The 18,566-nt window shown below is 40.4% G+C and overlaps 1 protein-coding gene across 3 annotated transcripts in view; it reads right to left on the bottom strand.

Moving 5' to 3' along the window:
- Positions 1-313: 313 nt before the first annotated feature.
- The window catches only part of ASB2 (ankyrin repeat and SOCS box containing 2), a 31,403-nt gene continuing 13,150 nt past the window's right edge, over positions 314-18,566 (bottom strand). For 2 of the 3 annotated variants that reach the window (XM_065750788.1, XM_065750796.1), the window contains 8 exons: positions 18,388-18,486; positions 14,876-15,042; positions 14,103-14,258; positions 12,332-12,577; positions 9,725-9,896; positions 5,216-5,777; positions 1,690-1,843; positions 314-656 (listed from right to left, as the gene is read on the bottom strand). In XM_065750788.1, coding sequence (XP_065606860.1) covers positions 520-656; positions 1,690-1,843; positions 5,216-5,777; positions 9,725-9,896; positions 12,332-12,577; positions 14,103-14,258; positions 14,876-15,042; positions 18,388-18,486 — 1,693 coding nt within the window. In that variant the 3' untranslated portion in view covers positions 314-519. The remainder of the gene's footprint in view (positions 657-1,689; positions 1,844-5,215; positions 5,778-9,724; positions 9,897-12,331; positions 12,578-14,102; positions 14,259-14,875; positions 15,043-18,387; positions 18,487-18,566) is intronic. The other variant, XM_065750806.1, reaches the window with a different exon arrangement.

Here is an 18,566-nt window from a genome sequence, read left to right as displayed (position 1 = left end):
TCAACTGAGAAAGGTCCAAAAATGAAAGTAAAATTGTTAGCAAGTGTTAAACTATCAGAGAATTAGCAACCAGAACACTGAACAGAAATCCAAAACACAGGGTAGAAACTAAAACAAAAATCTCAGTCAGTGAATGAAATGTGGTTGTTTTCCCAAATACGTTGACTCTAATAGCTTTTGAATTGTGATCATGGCAAGGATGCTAGACTCCACTAGACCCCAGGACACCTTAAAATCCTTCACTTGCTTCAGCACTACTCATTTTTCAGCACTGACTTTCACTTCTTCTTTGCTGACTAAGCTCTGAGGTGGATCATGTGTGCTTCCTCCTCTAAAATCTAATGTTTAGATGTCCACTCCTTTTTCTTCTCAATTTCACTCCAGAAGCATATTTCTTGTAGATTAGTCATTGGAAGGCACTTGACCAACCCAGCAGCAACTCCTCATGGTGTGCCACTGCCATGCTGATGACTCTGAGTGCCATGCTGGGAAGCTGCTGAAAGTCTAACAGGCCTGAGGTCACTGTGTGTAATCATGCTGTAAGTATCGAATCAGTCTGTATGGAAGAGGCAATGTGTCAATAAGTTTAATGCGATCTCTTCCAATCAAGCTTCGTACCTTGACACGGCAAAGATGGGCAAGAGGTCGTGGAGGCTCTGAAAGAAAGGCAGGTTGAAAATGTGAACAGAACAGGTTTAAAGTTGGGAGGGACACCCATGTCTACAGCAAGAGGAGAATGGGAAAACAGGCTTTGTCTGCAATGTGTCTGCTCATTCATTTTGAGGCATGACAAAGAAGGAAGTGGGGAAGGAGGATGGGGTGCTATATCCCATCACAGCTGACCAGTGAAGGAAGATTTAAGCTAGATGCTTCACAGTACTCAGCATCACAACTGAAAATGAATGCGGTACATTCCCAGTTTCGCTTTGTGCTAGACAATTAATTCTGATAATATCTGTGAAAGTCTTTGGATCCCATGAGAAAAAATATTTTGAGAGAGCCATTGGAGCTTGCTGGCCTGCTGTGGAGGTGGTCACCTTGCCCACTTGTCCTGATCTTTTCAGCAGTGTGTGGAGATAGGACAAGGGGAAACGGACAGAAACTACGGCATAGGAAGTTCCACATGAATGTGCACAAGGAACTTCTTTACGGTGAGGGTGATGGAGCACTGGCACAGGCTGCCCAGGGGGGTTGTGGGGTCTCCTTCTCTGGAGATATTCAAGACCCACCTGGACGCCTACCTGTGCAACTTGGTGTAGGGAGCTGCTTTGGCAGGGGGGTTGGACTCAGTGATCTCTAGAGGTCCCTTCCAACCCCTACTACTCTGTGATTCTGTGATTCTGTGATTCTATGATCTGCCTCCATTACAGGTGGAGACAAATGAGCCTTCATGCTCTCGCAAGACTTATTTCCATTGGGCCAGATCCACAGCTGGTGTAAATTGAACATCACAGAGTCCTGCAATTTCTTGTACTTTAAACCTGCTCCAAAAATATAATTTAATCTCAGCAGGGAAATTCTACTGAGTTTAGGGGATGGATACTGACTGTATAGTTCTGCAGAGGTCAGGTTAAAAACCTACAGGGCTTTTCAATAGTAAGAACAGAAACTGTAAGAGGAAATGGTGACTGACATTTTGAATCCAACAGTGGGAATATTTGTGCCAGATTCTTTTCTGAGTAACCATACCTGCTTTTTCTTTAATTACAGCCCAGTCCTCATAGCTGTCTATATGCTCCTTGAGACGGGAACAGAGCTGGACATTACCCACATAATCCAGGAGAACATCAATAATTGGCCCAGCCCAGCGACTTATCTCTGGAGTAGACACCATATCACAAAACTTCAAGAAAAAACAAATTCACAAGAATCAGTGAAAGATGAATGCACCAGTAGAAATTATAACAACAACAATAACCCTGACTGCATTTGTGATCTTTCTACCAACTGCAGGAGCAACTTCCAGTTTCACCTCAGAAAATTTTTACTAAAGCCCCATTTAATCTTCCTTACTGATGTCTGAACCATAGAGGAAGCCGCAGAGCACTCTGAGCTTAGTATGGAGAATCATGGAGATCCTCAAGCACTGATCTGATTTTATGCAGTTTCATTGCAAAAAATTTGCCTTCCCACTTTAATCTAAATGTGTGTTATACCAGACAGCTTCATCTATCTCTATTAGATGATATCAGTGGATTTATCTAAATGTGAGCAGTTAGATAAGTTAGAGGTGAACTAAATCATGCCTCAGATAAGAGCTCAGACACATGGCCAAACACAATCGAATGATGGTCAGTATACATCATCTTAGTCACTGAAACTGTCTGCAGGCACCTTCAAAGCCCATCCCAAACAGGAGAGATAATGCACCAGCTTGAATCTCTTTTGATTTATGCTAAGCCCTAACTCATAATGAATTAAGCACTTGTGTGGACACTGTTATCCAGACATAAAATATTATCACATCTAGTATGAATAAAACTACAGAGAATTGTTAAAGTCTTTTCATTCAAGGTCAGAGCATTCACAGAAGCATGTACTACTCTTCTGACTTTGTTTCTCTGAGCATTCCCAGAAAAATTAAATGTAGTGATTTTGGAGGATCCCAGTGGGCAATCCAGAGTTTTCTACCTCAACTGTTCAAAGGAAATGTTGTTTGAGATATCTGACATTCTTCAGTGCCTATGCCTGTGCCATTGCAATGCAGTTGCACATACAGCATACAAACTGGGGATCTGCACTACTCATTCACACAGAAATTCTACTTCATCGAAGTTTAAATGAGGATAGGGTTTCAGATAATAAAGCACTGGATCTCACTGTTCTCCTCTTCTTGTTCCAACCAGAGACCTTGCCTCTTATTCCTCTATTTCTCATTTGAAAGCTCAACCTAAAATATATATATTTTCCATAATAAAAATGTTCCCAAACACGTTACAGGAAGATACACGGAGCAAAATAAAGCAAAAGAATGCAAACCTGCAACGACAGGCCATGAGACAGTCTCAGGAATGAAGTGGAACTGGGTTTGGGACGCACTGCCTAAGGTCTCGGCAGGCCCCTGAATGCCCTCTCGTGGCAGAAAGATGCTTTGTTTCCCCCGTTAACGGTTTTAACACTGCAATTTGGGTACCGTCTACTAAGGCAGAAAGCATTTTTCTGCATTCACTTTCATAGGAAACACTAATTTAGTAGAATCAGGAATTATTTGTAGTTATGTATTTTTCAAATCTACTTCCAGTAGCTCATAGTATTACCGTATAAAGACTAATTCAGATCTATTTTCCTTAAGTAATTTCATACAGGAAAATAAGAAATGCACATCTTTTGTGTAGAAAAAGCTAAAGATTAATATGACTCTCTATATTTTTGAATACAAACCATATCACAGCCATATTATAAAGCTACTCCATGCAGCCTTATTTTATTAGCCAGAAACCAGCACTAAGAAGCAAGGGAAGACATCACTTTTTTTACTCTGCATGCAGAAGCAATCTCTAGAAGAGGCTCACAAAGACTTATTAGTTTCTCTATGCACGGATATAATCTTACACAGCTTCTGCTGTTTATGCCTCTGACCTTTCAGGTGATGATTCTGTTTTGTGTGTGACCCATTATTTTTTATTCATTTAAAATATGGTTAGGTGAGATTCAAATGGAAATATCACATATAGCTAAGTAAGAATACCTGTTTTTGTGTGGCTGAATTATCACTTAATGTACATACAAATGCTCTCTCTTTGCCTTGTATTTTCAGCCCTCTTTCACTCCATGTCCAACAGCATCATGTTTCAAGAATTAGAGATAATTCAATTTAATGGTGATCATTTATTTAGCCTAAATGACACTTCCTTCTGAATCACACAAAAGTACACCTTAGCTCAGTAGGAGCTAACTTACTGCTTCCCTAATGCTTTCCAAAAATGAAAGACGACTGCCATGCTGAGGATTTTGTTTGTTTTGTTGCGAGTTGAAGGATAGCAAATTTTGATCGGAAGGTCAGATTTACTTTAAGATATTTTGGAAGGAGTCAACAAGAAGAGATCATACCAAAACAAACAAACAAACAAAACCCCAAACAAACGAACAACAACAGCATGAAAATGTGCACTCTGAAATTCTGCAGACATCTAGGAATTGAGAATCCAATTCCAGCCCAATGGAAGCAGTAGCTGAGTTTTGGAATGGACTGCAGATATACATACATAAGACATGGTTATCTAAAATGTGTAATTGGCTTTGAAAATATGAAACATGTGTGGGAATACAAAAAGTATATTTAGAGCTTCAGCTGTGGAACAGGATAAACAGCATGAGAAAGGAAGGCTGAGAACCAAGGACACTTCCAGAAGAAAAGAAAAACAAGTTCAAGTAAGCTGCACGATGGCAGACCCTAATTGGAAGAAAAGTGCATGGTTTGGGAAGACTCACAGCTCTGATTGGATAATTGCCTGTATGCACGGTTAAGGACTGCTTTGGGAAGTTATATTGTTGATATGTAAAGGTGGGTGGGAAAGTTACAAGAGAGAACTTGTGAAAATATTTAAGGGATGTTAAAACCTGTAATAAATGATTTGGATCGTTCACATCTGAGTCCATGCCCGAGACACTGCAACCATGGATTTAAATCTCCTAGTCTCTTCCGAATGCCTCAATTATAATGAATAGTCATATAGCTAATGTAATAATTTACACACTCTCTTCAGGGCTGCTTATCCTGATTTGGAAATAGATGCTTACATTCACTAGTCTACCCTCAGAAGGTGAAGGACTATACAATTTTAATTTAACCAAGAGCTTAAATTTGCAGATAAATTATCAGATAAAACAATAATTACAGGGCAAATAACACAAACTGGTTTCTACTGCCCATTTGACACTGCCTCACAAGAAAATATGTTTCAATTCTGTCACCTCAGCTGCAGAGAAAAAGAGTATTGAGGATCTGACAACAGAAGCTGTTGTCAGCTATTATTCATCTGAAATTCGGGGTTGGACATCAGCAACTTCTGCCTATGCCCGTGTTGTCACTGAATATGCAGCTAGAACACTCTCTGAATCTTACAAAGCTTTGTTTTTATGTAAATAAATTTGAGAAAAAAAAAAAAGCATTTTCTCTTGCAGGAAAGAAGGGAGAAGAAATATGTGAATTTACCAAGATACATGGGTGAGAGATGTTCCCAAAAGTAGTAAAGGTATTTTAAGGAGTGCTTACCTGTGTTATGGTTGGTTCTTTGGACAGCTGAGGATCATTAAATCTGTCCCGTCTGTAATTTAATGCAGGATGTGGGCAGTTTCCATACTGGCACTGAAAACAGGAAACTGCATCACAGCCAAGATCCAGGAGATACTTCAGCACAGAAAGATATTTCATTGAAAACATGATAGTAGCTGGAAATGTGGTGGGATGGCTGGAAATATAGGCATCAATGTTTGCTCCATGGTCGAGAAGCAGTTTCATTGTCTTCAGGCAACCATGGCGTATAGAGATAAGCAGCGGATTGATGAGGTCAACATTGGGGTTGGCTCCAGCTTGCAACAGGAGCTCTGTGGCATAGATATTGTTGTTAAAAACAGCAAAATAAAGCGGTGTGGTGCGTCTGTCCTCATAAAGGCAGGACCGTTCATTGGAGAGGGTGGTGTTCACCTCATAGCCAGCATCAATTAGCTCTTCCAAGATGTCATCATTGTTGCGTTCAGCTGCTAAATGCAGGGGACTGATGCCACTGCGCTTGACACGGATGCGACTGGTCACAGGGATCAGCATGGAGACAATCCTGTCAAGTGGAGAGTCAGTGAGTAATGGTGAGTTCTACTGCAAGGGGGTCTACTGCAAATCCTAGCTGTACAGTAGTAGGTGTAATAACCTACTAACTTGAGCATAGGAATGATTTGCTCTGAGAAAAATCAGTTTGAACTTGAAAACTATCTTCAATTCCCTACACTTTTACACTGCCAAAAATGTGAGATGGAAGTGTAAGTTTTTTGAAATCGTCACCCAGTTTTTTTGAGGCAATGCAAGCCACAGGGTCTATTGCAATGTAAGAAACAATGTGCTTACTCCCTGCCTATCTTCACAATTAGCACAAGTGGCAGACACCCAGCCAGGCTTTACCAGGTATTCTGCACCTCTACCATCACAGTGTGAACAGTAGTGGAGGAAGTGGTGCAGGTCAGAGGAACTGAACGAGATAGCAGAGGATCCATCATGATTGCTTTGTGGTGAAGACACTGGTAGGCCTCACAGGTCACAGCCACAGAGACTTGAGCCTCCTTGAGAAAGGGGATGAAAATTTCCAGTCATCTGGGATTGAGTTGGGATAAACTATGTATTTAGTTTCCAGACCTCCATGTCAGATTTTACAGTTCAGTTTCTACCCTGGATTGAGCTCCATACTAGAGGCCCTCCGCACAGCTTTTGGCTGTGGCAAATTTGTTGGGCTATCAACATCCATCCCAGGTGTTGGGAGCCAGAATGACAATTAGGAAAGGGCAGAAAAAGAAATAAAAATATTTTCCAGGCTGTTTGCCATGCTTTAGCCCAGGGAGAAAAAAAGTGTACAGCCAAGTCCTAAGTCCCAGTAATGAGGGATTGCTATTGGAAAGTGTGATGCAGCCTTAAGCACAGCAACATAAATCGAGCTGCTCTCATTACGTAATCGGAAGTTCAAACATATGATGTGTAAGACCCCTGCTACCGTAAATCCATGAGCATTTTTATGTCTCCATAGGCATCACTGGAGCTGCATAATTAAACCCATAGGTTAAACTCTCATTTCCTGCTAATGAAGTTAGATGTTTTAGCTAAGGCACTAGCTTGATCCTATAAATACAGATAAGGCACCTTAAGAAATAGAAAGAGACTAGGAATCATCAAACCTGAGTCTACCTCCTGCCTATCTGTAAAAGCAATTCTTTAGCAGTGATTTAAACACATCTCTTCCTCCTTCTCCTATGCAAAAGACTCTATCTAGCAGTCAAGAACTCTTCTAACATATAAACATGCAAAGCACACAGTGCATCTATTTTAAGATGCTGCACATCTTCAGCTTGACTGCAATGTCCCTAAAACATACATTTACGTAATGAACTAAGCACAACATAGGCTAGCCTCAGGAAAACTTTTGCCTGTGGTCCTGTAAAAGTCTGAGTCTCCACACTCCTAAGAGATGAAAAAAGAGTTGAAGATGCATGACACTTTACAGGATTGTGGTCCCATTTGCATGGTGGACAGTTGATGTTGTCAAGGTACTTCTACTTCTCATTTTTGAAACAAAGATTTTTTTTTCATTAAATAAATGTATAAATGTCTTAGGAAATTAAACATTTACTTATTTTATTTTTTTCCAAGCTGTTTCTCTACTCTTATAGCACCTTAAGGCTCACCAGGGAGCAGGAGTTGAGTGCTGGTGAACTGGCAACTTTCCACCATTATCAGATGTTCTATAAGAGCCGAAATAGCAAAAAGGGAAGAGAGTACTGTGAGGACACCATGCCAAGTGCCAACATTAGTCATCCCATGATCAACTGTTTGAAGATTTAAGAGTCTATTTTGTTCTTTCCCTTCAGGACATGTGCATTGGCCAGCTTTTCACATTTGAGTTAAGGATGCTCTGCCTCATTTCTGTCTGCGAGGTCCCAAACTGCTCTGCAGTGATGACACACTGAGACTTTATATCCAAAACCTGCAGTGTCCCAGACCTCAGTACAACCCCTCAGATTTTGCTGGGAGGAAAAGTAGGAATTATCAAATTCTATCAGAGTCTAACTTGTCTGTTTCCTTCATCCTTCAAAGTGATTTGGTTCAACAATTTGGTGTCTCCATCACCACAGACTTTCCTATCAGGAAGGAGGAAGAATGTAGCTTAAGTGAAGGTAGTGAAGACTGGACAAACAAGGTCGCAGATTTTGCCCTTGTCACAGGGCTGAGATTCATACACAGTTTTGAAATATTGCTGAGTTTCTCCTTACGCCTGAAACCTTCTTTTGTGATTTCTATTTGCTGGAAATTAAAGGAAGGAGGCAGAGGATCCTTAGTATGAATGTGCAAAGAGAAGAGATGATTGACTTTCATTTACTTAATAAATCCACCCACACTTCACAAAGTCTTCTTAGGTTCCTGGTTCCAAGGGTGAAGGAGTTAAATGACAGCTTACACTTGTCCTAGAGCTGATGAGAGGACCTTTATGAACTTCATGTCAGTATTGACAAGGTGTCCTTTAAGATAAACAAACACCAAGCAACAAGAATTGACAGTTGAGCCTTGGGACCACATTCTTGACTTTTTGACGGTAGGGAGACTTCGTGCTCTGGCAAAAAGTTGGAGTGAGGAATTCCAGCAGAATTACGTATTAAATCTTTAGGAATACAAAGAGAGGTCACCATGAAGGGTGTTATTTTACTGAATACCAGTGGAATTAACAATAATCAGCCAATTGGACTACAGCTCCATCATTTAGATAAATATTTATAAGAGAAAATCTTCTTTTTTTCTTCCTCTTGTACTTCAGTTCACAGCAGTCGGGCAGTTGGGCACAAAAAAAAAAAAAATATGCTCAGTCTTTTACAAGTAAACAAACTCAGAGTTTGGGCTGGCTTCTTATCTCATTTATGCTGCTAAGTGTTGGAAATAATAGACATGACCTCCAAATCAGATTGGCTCATTCTTTCATAACATAGGGATGCACTGAGGTTGCTGAATTTCTGTGTAGATTTGTTTTCAGACTGGGCTACCTACCTATTGAGGGGAAAAATAGATTCAGAGAACTTGTCTAGATTCTATTTACAGATTGGATTGAATTCAGATCAATTTAATGTACTGTCAGATCAACTTTTTTGGAAGTGAGCAATTGGAGCTGAGTTTTGCCTCTGGCAGATTTCTCATCTAAAATGTTTTTGTTTTCAAAAAACTGCTTCTGTAAGTCAAATCACAAATTTTGAATCATGCCTATATTAGTCTATGCAAGGTATTTATATACATGCTAGAAGTATATAAACCCTTTATATAAATTAACACTGAGTCACCCCTGAATGTACATCTTCCACAAAACAGATCTATTCCAGCTACAGAAAATAAATATCCCTATGACTATCAAAGTAATTTGAGAAGTGAAACTGGGCTTCCCAAATGGACTGAAATGCTAGGATAAAAGATGCCATAGGAAGGTGTAGTGCTGTCAAAAGTTTTAATTCCTCAGACATTGTGAAATATGTAAGAATCTTTTGTAGCAGTTTGCAAAAGCAGCTTTACTAGCTACAAACAACCTTTGCAATCTTATAACTTTTTCTCAAAGGGTTTTGATAGAAATAGTGGTAATGGAGTCACCAAAGGGGTCCATGACTACAATTAGAGATACGATTATACTTTGCAAAAAATAGCTGTGTGCTGTGGTAAGGGGTTTAAAGTGAGGACTAACTTCATGAATAGATGTTTGTTCATTCCATCTCAAGTATATTTTGTGGAGTTCTGTTTAGTCCATTTTCAAGATACATGTGCTTGTTTAGCTGTAATAGGTGGTATCTTGGCAAGGCTAATGGGATCTTTAACCCCATATTTCTCCTCACACATCCCATCCATCCTATCCTACAAACTCATTCTGTTTAGTTTATTGCAATTTCCCTCATTTGCAGTGCTCATAACTGGATCTAGGAGATTAAATTCTCCTTTTTGTAAGGACTTTGGGTTTTTACCTAAAAGGTGAAACTGAAACAAACTAAAACTTACTCGCAAATTCCCTTTTTGGCTGCTATGTGTAGAGGTAGCAGGCCATCCTTATTGGCTTTGTTAGCGTCAGCTCCTTGGGACAAAAGAAACTCTACAATATGTACATGTCCATTTTTACAGGCTTCATAAAGAGCAGAAGCATTATCACTGGCTTGAGTATTTATATCAGCACCTAGGAAGGAAGAAAAAATCTTTGTAGGACCAAAGGATTGAATGAGATGGAAACAACATGCACTGAATGAACACATAAGTAAGTCTCCATGAGACTAGAGCTACACCATATGCAGAAAGGTGATGTGAAGAAAAATCTGATCATAGCAAAATGAAAATACTGTACAGTTATTTTATAGATGACAACTGGCTTTTACCATGATGTTAATTTTATGAGGGAGAGTTTATATGAGCAATCATTTTCTCACTGAGAGTTTGCTGGGGGAAGTAAAATGACGAAGTGATAAAGCACTCTAGAAAAGGAGAAATACCCTCAGGTTAAAACAGTGGGCATGAGCCATCAGCTCCCACTCATGAATCCAGGCTCCATTCATTTGTATCTCATAGACAAACATTTTAAAATTGGCATGTTCTTTATTCAGCATGGACTTCTCTTTAGACATAATAATTCCATATGTACTTATGTATTTACACTATTTCTATATCTGTATCTATTTCTATATCTGTATCTATCGGTATCTGTATCTGTATCAATATCTATTTAACATTCCTGGACAAGAGCAGGGACTAGATGACTTTAATAGGTGCTCTCAAAAGTAAATTATGATTACGTATTTATGATTGATTGATTGATTTAGGTTTATTAATATTGCTTATACTCTCTATATTCATACTGTAAGTGAATTTATACTATTTATACTCTATTTTAATTTTAGTATGTATCTAGGCTAAAATAGGATTTTATAACAAGTCATCTACGTAGCAACCAGAAATAATTTTACTGATCTTTCATTTGGGCAAAACTTAGTCAATGAATCTTCCATTTCAAAACTCAACACCTAAAGACATATCTTTTTATTTCGTAACGCTTCAATTTAGGGTCCAAGTGGTAAATGTTAGCTAAGAATTGATTAATATCTTTAATGAGATTGTAGTATATTTTTACTTGTACTGTAGTAGATGCTTGTCTTAATAAACAACGCACAAAAAAAAAACCAGGCTGTAATACTCTTTGACCACTAACAATTTGGAATCTTGCTTTTTTCTGTGCTAGATACTTAAGGTCTGAAATACTCGGTTTTGACTGCAATCTATTGCAACATGCAATGTGCTATGCTGTCCTGAGAAAGGCTGCTTAATATGTATCCTAAATGTGTATGACAGTTCACTGGAGTTTTGCTTCTAACCTCCAATAAAGGAAACAATCATTCTTCCATCTGATCATGAAAATTCCCTGCCAAAGAGAATATTTCCCTATGCTCTCACCCCAAAATGAAACATCTGTGTTGTGTTAGGCCCTTTGAAAATGTAGCTGGAAGCACCAAGAGAATTGCAGTGACAAAACATAACGTAGGACTATGTTCTTAATGAAAAAGAAATGAAAAAGAAACCCATCTTATGATGAACATTGATCATCATTAACAATGCAGTGATATAATTTCTGGTATTCTCAGAGGAGTTCTAGAGGGCTTGAAACAATTGAACAGTTTTATTGGATTTTCTCTTGTTAGTTTTCTCAAAATTGAACTTTAAGGAAATCATAATATCTGTCTAAGTTGAAACACAAATTACATTCCAGTGTATTTTCTAAAACTGTAGGCAGTTTGATGGACTAAATGGTCATACAAAATTGACTTTAAAATGTTAGCTGAATGGCAGATCATACATATATATATTTTGTTCTCTGTCTCTCATATCTTTCCTAGCCATAAATACTGCTTCAATAAGTTTTTCTTATTTTTACTGCCATTTAGCTCTTCTTTCACAAGTGCAGGATCCAATTCTTACCCACACTGAAGCATTAGCCCACTGCAAGGATAAAACATGCTTCAGAATGTTAGTAAAATCAGTGCCCTTATTTACATGACTGGAGCAGTAATAGGTAGGTTTAGTGTAAATAAAAATCAAATTCACTCTGCCTACGTGTTTGAATACATACACCTTAGAGAGACTGAGATTGCTTCTCCTTGGTGTAAACTCATTAACTATACAATAGGACTTTGTTTCCAGCAATATTCACTAGTGGAGGTGAGCTAACCTTGTCTATTAGTGGCACATGTTTTTGAGCAGATGGAATTGGCTAATGTTCAACTTCTGCCATCTCTTACCACCTACAGTTTTCTTTTATGACTGGATTTAATCTACACGTGCACAGCAATACGGATCTTGAAAGCTGTCAGGCAATTTAATTAGAGAGCACCATATTATTTCCCAAAGGAGGTGGCCTCAAATGAATGCAAAAGAAGTGCATGTGTCTAGACCATGCCTTGAAAGACCCTACACAAACTGCCATCTGGAGCAAAAGGGTTTCAGCAGCAATACATGCTAGTACTTATCTACAGAGATAGAAAAGCTGAGCCAGGGAAAATTAATGGGAACTTTGAAATATTGAGGATGAAACGAGCAATGGTATATCAGTGGCACAACTCTACTCACCACATTTTGCCAGGTATCTCAGAGCTTCCAACTGCCCGCTCTCAGCTGCAACAAATAAAGAAGTGATCCCATAGGAGTTTGTAGACTCAATCTTGGCACCCCCTTTTACCAGGATATCCATTATATCCAGGTCATTTCGGGAGACAGCCTCATGGAGAGCAGTCCATCCTCGATTGCAGCGGTGGTTGGTATCAGCATTGTACTGCACCAGGAGTCTTGCAGCCTCTGCATTCTTGCGCTCACAGGCTGTTTTGAAGAGAAGGAAAGTGAATAGTACAAGCTTATGGAAAGATTATGGGTGTTCTGGATATTCCTTTCACATGGCACAAGCAATAGAACACAGCTTGGACTTATTGAATAAGCCAGTATATCCATCTAGCTCAATACAAGGGCAGTGCTGCTGTCAAAGGACAGTGTCTGGGACTTGCACAGGATCTGGCAACGAAGTCAGATTTCATTCTGGACCTGTAGGAGGCTATGTGATTTGCAGGACTTGTTCCAAACCTGGTTCTGAAGAGAATCTAGCCCATCATGTTAGTACTAGCTGGGTGACAAAGGGAGGTGACAAGGGACAGAAGATAATTTATAAAGCAATAGCATAGAATGGCATAGAAATGGCATGATCTGAACACTATATTTGAAAATTCTGAGCAAAATGACCCCGGACCTCACTGTTCTGAGCTACAAATGAGTTTCAATATAGATTAGAAAAAGAATAAAATAAAAAGAGTCAGCCAGAAAATATCCTTACTGAAGTGAGTCTATAGAATTCTCTCAGCCTGCAATTCACAGCTCAGGACCATCTTCAGATAATGGTATTTTCTTGATTATCTTTATTCTATGAATTTGTTCAATTGCTCCTTGAACTCCAATCTGTCAGGCTTCCTGTATGCTTTAACTTTGGCACCCCAAACTAAAGTCACTCGAAATAAGCACCTACTTTTACAACTAGCTTTTGCTGTACAATGTTCAGAGATAGGCCAGCACATTCCATAGCAGTTGTTTTTCTTGCTTTAAATATTAGTTCTTTTTTCTCACATTGGTCCTTTCTTTTGATTTGGATTCTTCCCTTGGGACATAAACATGTCTTTCCCATATGCAAGTACCACTCACATGTGAATAAGGCAATACATTCCCACATAGAACAGCCACATAGGACCTACTGCTTGGAAAGGTGTATACAATCCTGCACTACCCAGCTTTCTGCTTTCCTAAAGTTTGGGATGTTCCACAAACACTCGATGCTGAGGAGCCCAGAGAACAACTCATGCCCCATCTCTACACCACTTTGCAGCCTATGCCACTAATCTATCTCGAATGTGGATGAGGAGAGACCATGGCATGGCAGGTCAGACAGAGAAGATGCAAGTCTACTAGGGGGATCAAAATGCAAAAATTAATTGGTGAGTTTCAGCAGCAGGGCATGAGAACCAATATGACACTACAAGAGGTAATGGCTTTAAGTTGCACCAAGGGAGGTCCAGGTTGTATATTATGAAATGCATAATATGAAAAATTTCTTCTCAGAAAGAGTGTTTGCTCAGGGAGGCAGCAGGGCCAACTTTCCTCAAAGTGCTTGTGAAATGTGTGGGTGTAGCACTGAGGGACATGGTTTAGTGGTATGCTGGTGATGGGCTGGTTGGACTGTGGTCTTCTCCAGCCTTAATGATTTTATGATTCTGTGATTCTATGTCTGAGGTGAATGAGATGGGGCCAATACTGTGAGCTCTCTCCTAGTGGAGCTCATTGTCCTGGAAACTCTGGACCTCACCTTTGTAGAGAGGAGTTTCTCTGGCCTTGTTGGAGATATCAGGCTCAGCCCCAGCCTGCAGCAGAGCGAGCAAGCAGTCCAGGTTGCCCCGGCTGGTGGCCAGGAAGAGAGCAGTCTCCTCATTGAGGGTGCGCTGATCAATTGTGCCGGGGTATGCTGTGAAGAAACCATAAGCCCAAAGACATTATGGTGTAGTGCTGCACAAATATCTCTAGCACCTGCAATCCTTATGGTTTTAGATGAGTTTTTGTTGTTCGTTCCTTCTTTTCAGTAAACAAAGAATATAAAATGAATAACCATAAATCAGATTAATCATTGACTCAGATGAAAATGTCCATCTATGCCCACTAGTAATGCAGAAAGTTGCTGAATAACTGCACTTCAGCAGCAGTTTGAAAACAAATTGCAGTAGTTAGCCACCTTCAGTCACTGGCAAGGAAGCACTGGTTTCAATCTTCAGCTGGTGGGACACTGATGCCAGCTGTGGATTCCAAGTAGACCACAACAGCCAAGATTCAAGCTACAAGGATTTACTGTGAGAAGTCTGGGTCTTGACAAGATCTAAACGAGCATTACTTTCTCCTGAAGATCATAAATTCTAGGGCTTCACTCTGGAAGCCTATCCACAAAGAGAAAGTGAAATTAATACGCAGTCATAGAAGCTGAATAATGCTTCACACACAGTATCAGACAAGGACTGGTGTGGTACTGATTCTGCTATTTGGCTTAATCATATTCTTTCTTCTTTTGTAATTAGTTTTAATTTCACTGACCTTTTTGCAACAGGCGCAGGCAACCCACTTGGCCATAGTATGCAGCTTCATGGAGGGGTAACCAGCCATCCTTATTAGGTTCAGAAAGGTTTTTTCCTGATTTCATCATGTTGCATATCTCTTTTTCATCTCCATCCCTGATTGCTGCCACCACAGGGTCAAGTTCTCTTAAAACAACATTAAAACACGGTTACTGCTTCCTTCCTTACTGAGAGGTATTTTGCAGCAATACTGTTGTATCATTTGAGCAAAACAATTAACTTCTACAGCGTATATACTAAGAATTTATACCTAGCTACAGGGCCCCTGGAGGTGAAATTTATCTATCTACTCTAGTTAGGTTATTCACAGTAGATCAGGGGAATCTCTGTCTGGAGGTGTTGATCTCTTTCCATGGAATATAAGGAAGATGTGGCTAATCTCTGACATAAATATTAATATTTCAGATATCTGTAGAGTTAGTCCAGCTCTACTGTGTCAATGGTTGTGATAGTTACATCACCTTGCCATTTTCTGTCCCAAATGGCAAGATGCTTCCATATGAGATCTCAAAACCACGTTCAATTTAGAGAAGAATTGCTCCTTTCCATCACTGAAGATAATTTTAGTTTTGATTTCCAGATGGGTTAACCTTAAAAGAGAAGTTCTTAGTTAGCCTTGTTCTTGTGCTGTAGAGGTACTTCTTATTTCTCTTGAGAAAGTCTGTTTTCAAAAGTTGGCTGAGCCAGTCATCTTTTTAGGTATTACCTAATTCTGAACCTTTTGGGAACTTAGCAAGAGGATCTCTAATAACCTAGAGAAAACATGGAGTACTGCACGCCACCAAGAAATGAAGCATGACGAGCACCCTGCAGGTGAGCTTCTCTCTGACAAGCCTTTCCTTTGTCACCCTGCATCCTGCACAGAGCTGGAGGTGATCTTTGCCTTCCAGTACCAACAGACTGCCTGGCTGTACCAAGAGAACACAGCCACTTCTTTCTTACTCCAAGGCAGCTAATTGCCAAGATACGGGGCAGTAAATAACAGAAAGGGAAAAGCATTCTTCCAGTTCTAATGGAGACTTCCAAAAAAATGCACATCAGTTATATTTTCAGAGACAGAGAACATAAGGATGCTGAAAACATAGGAGAACCTGCAGTCTGGTGAGGGAGGTATGTGTCTCAGGAAGAGCATTAGCACTGCCATGAAGGAATACAATAAGCAAAGAAGGTTGTGTAGGACAGCAATAGCGAGAACAGTCAGAAATTTTGTTTATGACAGGAGATCTAGAATGCCATTGCAGGGTGATACCAGAGACAGAAAAATATGGGCAGCTCAGTATGTGAGTTCCCAAAAAATACATCATTGGTACAATCTCTGCATTTAGTGCAGGCTGCGGGAGCAGCGTGCCAAGAAATACAGAAAGATACCATTCCCTGGATGAAAAAAGCCTTGGTGCCTCTTGTTTTCTCATTGTAGCTGGAAGCAGCAGACTCAGGACAGCAGAGTCACAAAAATAGCTACACTTGAATAGGGGGAGGATACTGGACAAAGCCAAGAGTGCTACCCGGTGAGATAACAGCTAAAGCATACAGCTGCTGTCCTGGACATGGCTGGCCAGAAGGAATCCTCTCATCTCTTGATAGCTGAAAGGTGGATGTTCTGGGGTTTCTGCTGTATCTTCATACTGTCAAAAGTACCCTGAGGATTACAAGTAAAATTGCTAGCTTCTAAGAGATAAGTAATTTTTATACAGGTGCTTGAAATCCAGCATTTTGCTGGTCAGTCAACATCAGCAATTGGAGTGTTTGACTGGGAGAAGAGGGAGTGGGGGCATTTTTACCAGTCACTGGCACAAGGAATTTGAAGCCATCTGTTGTTCTGTGCAAAGGTTCATGTTACATATGCTGGGCTGCTCACCACAGCCTTGCAAATGGGCACACAGTGGAGTTACAGCACTGAATGAATTATTGCATGCCAGGTGAGCATGGCAGAAGCCCCTGGGTGGTGCTGGCACACAGTAAATTCAAGGGCAGTCATATTAGCTGAGACCTCAGTGAAAGTAGACAGCACCTCTTATTGGTGATAGGGTTAAAAATGTATGGAGAATCAGTTATTATTTTGCCTGAACCCTCAGATGTTGAATGAAGTAAACTTCTGTTGAGAACCTTGACCTTAAATGATTTCTAAGTAAGATGAGGGGTTTGCTGGACCAGGCTGTGAATGCTGTTGCCAAACAAATTCCAGATCAGTACAGAGAGTTTAATGAATCTCCATGTGAAATTCTTGTTTTTTGCCTGGCTCATCTTTGTCAGTTATAACAAATAACCAACACATTCTGCTGCTTGGATTTCATCAGAAATAGTAAAAAATAGATGATGTAAGGAGTCTGAAGTTCTGATGAAATCTTAACCTTAAGGGATGATCATAAGAATTACTGCATTTCAAAGGTCAGTAGCCAAGCTTGTAAATACTCATTGCAGAAGAGATGTGTGGCAGGGTCGGTTTTGAGTGCTAAAGAGGTTCAGAGGAGCACAGAAGGGTTCAGAAGCTCCTCCTTTTACTGGCAGCTTGATGAGATGCAAGCAACAGGAAGGAACAGCATCTCTCCAGGTGAAGCCAGCTATCACCTTTTCCTGATTCTGAGACCAGGGACCTAAATTGCCTTGCCAGCATGCTCCCCTGTGGCTTCCCAGCCACATTTCTGTTCTCACAGAGGAGGACTGGTTTATCAGTGTTGTCCCAGCCTTCACTACGGACCAAGATCTGTTGAACCATGTGATACAGAAGAAGCCATCAGCCTTCCAGTCATCACACACAAAAGAGAGAGAGGTATGCCAGGAGTGCAGAGCACTTCATGAAAGGGTGCAATTTTGGTGGAACCGAGGGGAGGTGGCAGGAGATGGGGATAAGTGGGGGGCCCATGTTCCAGCAGAGAGGTTTTTGCAAGTGTCAGAGAGATCAGTGTTAACAGAGAGAAGGAACAGAGCCTGGGTCAGTCTAGGTGCAGAGAAAGATGGAGGAGAATATAGAGACAGGAGAAAGATGGAAGGAAGAAGAGTGGTAGAGTGGTAGTCACTACAACCATGCATCCATGGAGAGTCTTAAAAGATGAATAGAATAAATGGTTTCAAACTGAGAGATTGAAAAGTTAGGAAGGAGTTTTCTGCAGAGCACAGAGAAATGCTGTTGCAACTCTTTGGTGCAGCAGGTGTCTGTATCTACTGTCATGAAAAGGGCTGCAATAATCCTGTAATGGCCTGGACACTTCCACTATATCCAGATACTGGATAGAGCCACCTCCATGCAAATGGGCATAGCATTCAGTAGCATCAATAAAACTTCACTTTGAAATCCTGGACTTTCCCACCTTATTTATATACTGTAATAGATGATTGTTTTTCACACTTCTTCCCAGAGCTGACAAATGACCCAGAGTCCCCAAGATGTGTGCACTGGAAGGATGAAGAGTTATGAAGGGAGAAAAGAGAGGAAGGGAGATGTGAGGCAGGAGAGGGAGGGGAGGCACTTACATGGGCTGGGCTGTGCTGCAGAGGCTGCTGTCGTACCTTCGCCTGACCCCCCAGGCTGCCCCTGCGTTGGGCGGCTGAACACGACCTCTGGCTGCCATTCTGGAGTGATGATGACATGAATGAAATGAAGAGAAATACTCTGAATAGGAGAAACAGGTCATGTTGAAGAAGAAACAGAG

The sequence above is a fragment of the Cyrtonyx montezumae genome, unplaced genomic scaffold (genome assembly GCF_038088225.1).
Source record: "Cyrtonyx montezumae isolate F1298 unplaced genomic scaffold, pur_monq_1.0 scaffold_10, whole genome shotgun sequence".
Taxonomy (NCBI): domain Eukaryota; kingdom Metazoa; phylum Chordata; class Aves; order Galliformes; family Odontophoridae; genus Cyrtonyx; species Cyrtonyx montezumae.
The sequence above is the reverse complement of the archived record's forward strand: the minus strand, read 5'-3'. Positions and strand labels throughout refer to the sequence as shown.